The 6,311-nt window shown below is 35.4% G+C and overlaps 1 protein-coding gene across 1 annotated transcript; it reads left to right on the forward strand.

Annotated features, from left to right (window-relative positions):
* The first annotated feature begins 3,297 nt into the window (after positions 1–3,297).
* On the forward strand, positions 3,298–5,716 carry LOC118489139. The gene is made up of 2 exons (XM_035986777.1): positions 3,298–5,208; positions 5,426–5,716. Exons 1-2 carry the CDS (start codon positions 4,957–4,959, stop codon positions 5,618–5,620), a joined length of 447 nt encoding a protein of 148 aa, XP_035842670.1. The 5' UTR covers positions 3,298–4,956; the 3' UTR covers positions 5,621–5,716.
* Positions 5,717–6,311: the final 595 nt, after the last annotated feature.

The following is a 6,311-nucleotide window of genomic DNA, read 5'->3' on the forward strand; positions in this document are numbered from 1 at the left end:
GATGTCAGAATTGTGCATATATAATTAACTTATAGGAATAATTTTCATAATCGTGACAGGCAACGGTCCCAACTTCAAAGTCTCATCTTTTCACATATCGGTCTTCAATGGACGCTGACTAATAGAACGCTAACGCTGTTAAGGGCTGTTTGTTTACCTCTTAACGAGGCTCTTAATGGTTCAGACCTCTTACAGGTTTAGTACTTAATGGTTCAGACTGTTTATTTCACGAGCAGATGTCTGAATGGTTCAGACATTTGCCTCTAAATGGTTAAGATTTATACAAAGTCTGAATGGTTAAGACCTCTAATCTGAATTGGTCAGACATTTGCCTCTGAACGGTTAAGGGGCTGTTTGGCAACATCTGAACCAATAAGTGCTGAATGAATAAGAGGTCTGAATGGGTAAGAGGCTCTGAACCAGTAAGTGCTGAACCAGTAAAGTGCTGTTTGGTTATACATCTGAATGACTGTGTAAAATGACATTTTTATCCCTATAAAAAAAACTAAATACTAAATGATTATTATTATTAAATATCTGAGAACATGTTCAGTGGACACAGGTCCCAAACCAACTCGATTATTAGCCACAACAAGTAGTCACTATCCACTTTATCAACCCCAATTAAAATTAAAATGCCTGATTCCTTCTCAATTTTCACGACCCCAAAAAAAACCAAGATCTTCAAAGGACGAACAAGCACCACCACTATCTTATCGTTATCAATCTTCATGCTCTTGATGATGATCATGATCAAAGACTATCACGGAGGAGGCGGCGGTGTTGTGGAGGAGCAGAGGAGGAGGCGGCGGCGATGAGGAGTAGCAGAGGAGGGGGAGACGACGACGATGTGGAGAAGAGAGAAGCGATTTGAGGGAGAAGGGAGCCGGAAGATGGAAGGTTTACGGTGGGGGAGAGCGCCGGAGATAGAGACCACCGGAGATGGAGGGTGTCGCTTGGTCGACGCTGTTGTTGATGATGGTGGAGGGCTGCGGAACGTGGGAGGAGGTGGAGGAGGGCTGTGGAATGTGCGGGTCTGGAGGGAGATGAAGGCGGCACTGTATGTCACAAGGGGTAATCAAGTCACAATTTTCATTCAGCCACTTTTCAAATCTGAACCATTCAGATCTGAATGGTTCCATTCAGATGTGAAGTTTTTGTGAACCAAACAATCAAGCCTCTGACCGATTCAGAGGGTGGCTCTGAATGAATCCATTCAGATGTAAACAAACAACCCCTAAGTATTATACAGGTTCTTAATGGTTCGGACCTCTTACTTGTTCAGCACTTAATGGTTCAAACCTCTTACTGGTTCAGCAGTCAGCACTTAACCATTCAGATGTTGCCAAATAGCCCCTTAGTCTCTAGTTGCCGGAAAAACGTTTTTGGACGGAAAACTTCATTTTGACCGGAAAACTCAAGCTTTTCGTCTCAAACATCTTTGTAACCTTATTACGCACCTTTAGGAACCTTTTATAGTAAAAAGCCCCAATTATTAAGGTTGCCGGAAAAACTTCTTTTTCGCCGGTAAACTTCTTTTTTGCCAGAAAACTCAATTTTTTGACGGAAAACTCAAAGTTTTCATCCCAAACCTGTTTGTAACCATAGATCGGACATTTAGAAACCTTTTCCCGACCAAAAACGTTTTTCCAGCGACCGGAGACTAACGACGTTAGGGTTCTGTTAGTCAGGGTCCATTGAAGGCCAATATGTGAAAAGATGAAATTGCCAGTGGAAATTTTTAAAGTTGGCACCGTTGCCGGCCAATGGACAATAATTGGGATTATTAAAATCCATTATTCTTAACTTATATTTACCAAAAGTGAAAAGTAGGTTATTTTAGAAGGTTTATAAATAAAAAAGTTGTGTATTATATTTATCGGCCGAAACCTGACTGGAAATACGAAGGAAAAATTTTGCATACCGAGGACCGACGAGTTTGTTAACTCTTAGGCTGTGTCGGTTTGATCCTGATGTTATATATATATATATATATATATATATATCATAATAAAAGTTAATTTAACATGTTTAAAATTATTTTTTTTGAAGTTTTTGCTTATAAAAATATTTATTTTGGAGCTTTTGCATATAAAAATGTGTAAAAGCCATTCTAAAAAAATCATTTTTGTAAATTTTGTTACCATTCTTTTTTAAACTATTTTTTTTAGTTTTGATTTTTTTATTAAAAGACTTTCACATGTATTTTATTAATTTTTAACATTTTAAATAGAATTCTTATTATATATTTAAAATGTTAAATGTATGGTTCCCCGGTTTCTCATTTTTTGAGGTTCTCCATTGAATATATATATATATAGGGGAAAGTTCAAATGAAAACCATTAGTTATTGTGAAAACTCGAAAACTAATTAAAAAAGCCAAGAAAACACACCATTTTTTTTTTTGCATAATAATTTTCGCTATTTTTTATATATAAAAAAATTAAATTTTTTTTGTACTGCACATGTGTAATACTACACATGTGTACTACAATTTTTTTTATATGAAAAAAGCTGCGATTTTTATAAAAAAAAAATTGAAAAAAAAATGTTTTTTGGTGTGTTTTTTAGGCTTTTTTTAGTTAGTTTTCGAGTTTTCACGTTAAAAGTGGTTTTCATTTGAACCATCCCCTATATATATATATATATATATATATATATATATAGGGAGCCGCTAGAATGAGAACCACCTCGAGTTGTAAGAACCGCGAGAACTACACCCCACGGAGCGCCGTTCGCCGCGATTTTTTTTTACAAGTAGATGTGTGCATTATAAACACGGCCGTAAAAAATCACGGCGAACGGCGCTCCGTGGGGTGTACTTTTTTACACCTCAAGTTTGGTGAAAAAAGAAAAAAAATTAAAAAACACCAAACTTGAGGTGTAAAAAAGTACACCCCACGGAGCGCCGTTCGCCGTGATTTTTTATGGCCGTGTTTATAATGCACACATCTACTTGTAAAAAAAAAATCGCGGCGAACGGCGCTCCGTTGGGTGTAGTTCTCGCGGTTCTTACAACTCGGGGTGGTTCTCATTCTAGCAGCCCCCTATATATATATATATATATATATATATATATATATATATATATATATATATATATATATATATATATATATATATATATATATATATATATATAGTTATAGCTAGGGTAAAATGAAAACTTATACGAATTGTGAAAACTTAGAGAACTCGGGTTCAAGAAAGGTTTTTTTTTTTTTTTTTTTTTTTTTTTTTTAATTCTTTTTTACCAAAAATCCTAAAGAAAAATCAACTTTTCAAAAAAAAAAAAAAACTAGTTTTTTTTTTCCATTTACGACAGCTGTAAATGCTGTAAAAAGTGATACCATGCTTATGTAATCACCTTTTTACAGCTGTTGTAAGGGGCCGAAAAACATCATTTCGATTTTTTACGGCAGTCTTTCTAAACATTTTAATCTAGGGGTGTGAAAAATAGGGGCAAAATTCGCACAGGAATGTCGAGTCTTCTAAGTTCTCACAATTCGGAGTGGTTTTCCCTTGATTTTGATTCTATGTATAGGGTTAGGGTAAAATGTAAACTTATACAAGTTGTGAAAACTTAGAGAACTTAGCCTTACGAAAGGTTTTTTCAATTTTTTTTAACCAAAAATCCTAAAAAAATTCAACTTTTCCAAGAAAAAAAACTAGTTTTTATTTTATTTTATTTTTGGCAGCCGTAAATGCTGTAAAAAGTGATGTCATTCTTATGCCATCACCTTTTTACGGCTGCTATAACGGGCCGAAAAATACTGTTTCGAAATTTTAATTTTTTTAATCTTTTTACGGCAGTCTTTCTAAACATTATATGTGTGTGTGCGTGTGTATGGGTAAGATCTGGAGGAAACGCCCTAAAGTGTGAAAACGTTCAGAACGGTTCCCTTTCGTCGGATCAATTCAATCTATGGACTAAAACAAAGCGGTGACGTTTATGTACATACCAGTCACTTGCATCATGGTACGGGGTTCATTAAGGGTAAAAAGGTAATTTTGCCTCCAAATAAAGAATTTAAACAACACCGAAACCTATAACTTCCCACAAAAACCTCCCCAAATTCTATGGAAAATGCGAAAACCCTAGATACTTTATCACGTATGAAGATAAATCACGATCCAATGGTAGAAAAATCAAAGTGAGTTCAATGTCGTGTGGTCTTCAAAGTTATTTGATGTTATAGGCTTTTCGATTTCAATAATTTATGTACAAATTCGACTAGAATGAAGTCCACAAAGTCACCCGAATATAAACGCGATAAGACTGACAAAGAAATGAAGAAGGGAACATCAAAACAAGGTTATAATTGTTACATTTTGTGTGATTTAAATGTCGAAAACGCGAGTTTATGATTTCTATGAACATTGTACATGTATACTTTGAGTTTGGGTTTGTAAACGCCATATAAAGTATAACTTTGAAATATCTTTAAATATGACGGCTAACTAATGTTATGATGCATTGTACAAATTTTGAACGCCAAATGTGTTATGAAAACGCCAGCTATGGACCTTTTACCTTTCATCATAACTATAGAAGTTACTAAACACCGTAATATATAATAACTATTGAAGTACATGAAAACGCGACAACCCTCTAAAACGCCATTTTTATTTTCCTCCTATTTAGGCAAGGAGGGGCAGAAAAGTGAAATTAAAGGTGCATGCTGAAAGGGGCAAAAACGCCAAGAAGAGAAACGCTAGAAGTCAGGAAGAATCTTTTTATGAGTTCAATGGTTCTAGAGTTTTATTAAGAGTATCTCCTTCAAACTTGACTGTTTGGTTTAGAATTTTTAATTCAAATCAAATATATGCTATATAGAACATGGGATTTGGTGCTGCCTTAAAAAATAACCATAGACAGTATCCCTACAATGCGTAGCTACTAGCTGGTGGAAAATTACAATGAAAGAACAAACAATTTAAAAATTGGCAACCATATGATTCATATCAACGTAGAATTGATCCACTCTTTAACATGTGAACCAAACAGAAACGTGGCCGTCATGGCAAAAAGAATGTCAAAGACGGGCCCAGTAGTTGCGGAATGGAAAGGAAAAGTTAGCAGGATAGCCTGGATAACAAGATTAGGTGTGAAGCCATACTTTGATGACATTCTACCTCAGATGCATGATTATGGAAGAAACTTCAGTCTAAATTTCCTTGTTGCATTCTTCACCATCATTGGGCATGTAAGTGATAACGCAACTGTTAACCAACAATTTTTGCACAACGTTAAACCAAAAATGAAGTGGTGTGATTACCTCATTGAATGTTTACAATAAGCAAAAAGTGCATGGATGCTAAAAAAACATTTCATAGGGCCCTTGATCGTAGTTGCGATATGAACTAATTTTATGTAACATAGTTTGCTCAATAACAACCTAAAACTACTATCTTTTAATGCAGCTGGCTTTGGTGAATGATGCTTGTGAGAGAAGTAGGTTGGATAGAATAGAAGGTTACCTAATAGAATGGGTTATAGTGAGAGTTCTAGAAATGTTGGAGGAAACATTAGTTAAGAGGATATATGGTGGTGAACTAAAACGCCATGATGGGAAGGCTCAGAAGAAAACAACTGTTTGGAAGGTTAAGAAGCCATAATTTGAATATGTTGTTAAAAAAAGCCACGTCCAAAAAGGCTAAAATTATACCGGTTGTTGATGAAAATGATATTGATTGTGGTGATGTTGACAATGATGATGATAATGATGTTGATAATAATGTTCATGATGAGGTTAACGATGATGATGGTTTTTATCATGATGTTTATAATGAATATGTTGAGGTGTTTGACAAAACGCCACAAATGGAAAAACCCACATATGTCAACCACAATCGTATAGATCTTGACCCCAAAGTGCAAAATGCCATGGCTATGGATGATGATGAGGAAGAAGCTTTGTTGGTGCAGTTGTCTGTCAACTACATCTTCGTTCGAGTCTTAGGTTAGGGCAGATTATATCATGCACGGAAATCGAGAAATCATGTTTTAGTCATGGTTTCGCTTATATGTCATAGAGTAGTTTCTCTTGTATGTCAACATGTAGTTTCGCTCATATGGCAGTATAGTAGTTTCGCTTATATGTCATGACTGTATAAGCGAAACCTCCACCCTATATAAAGGGTCATTTGAGCGAAACCAATAGTAGTTAGGTTGTGATCTTGTATGGTACGGCGAAGCCCTGCCGGATTGTCTCCAGCGCTTGTACTTTGTTAGCAGATCAATAAAAGAGACGTTAAATTGTGAAATCAAGCTAAACAAAGACTGAATCAATGAATTCCGCCTCTGATT

Source organism: Helianthus annuus, chromosome 2, assembly GCF_002127325.2.
Source record: "Helianthus annuus cultivar XRQ/B chromosome 2, HanXRQr2.0-SUNRISE, whole genome shotgun sequence".
Lineage (NCBI taxonomy): Eukaryota > Viridiplantae > Streptophyta > Magnoliopsida > Asterales > Asteraceae > Helianthus > Helianthus annuus.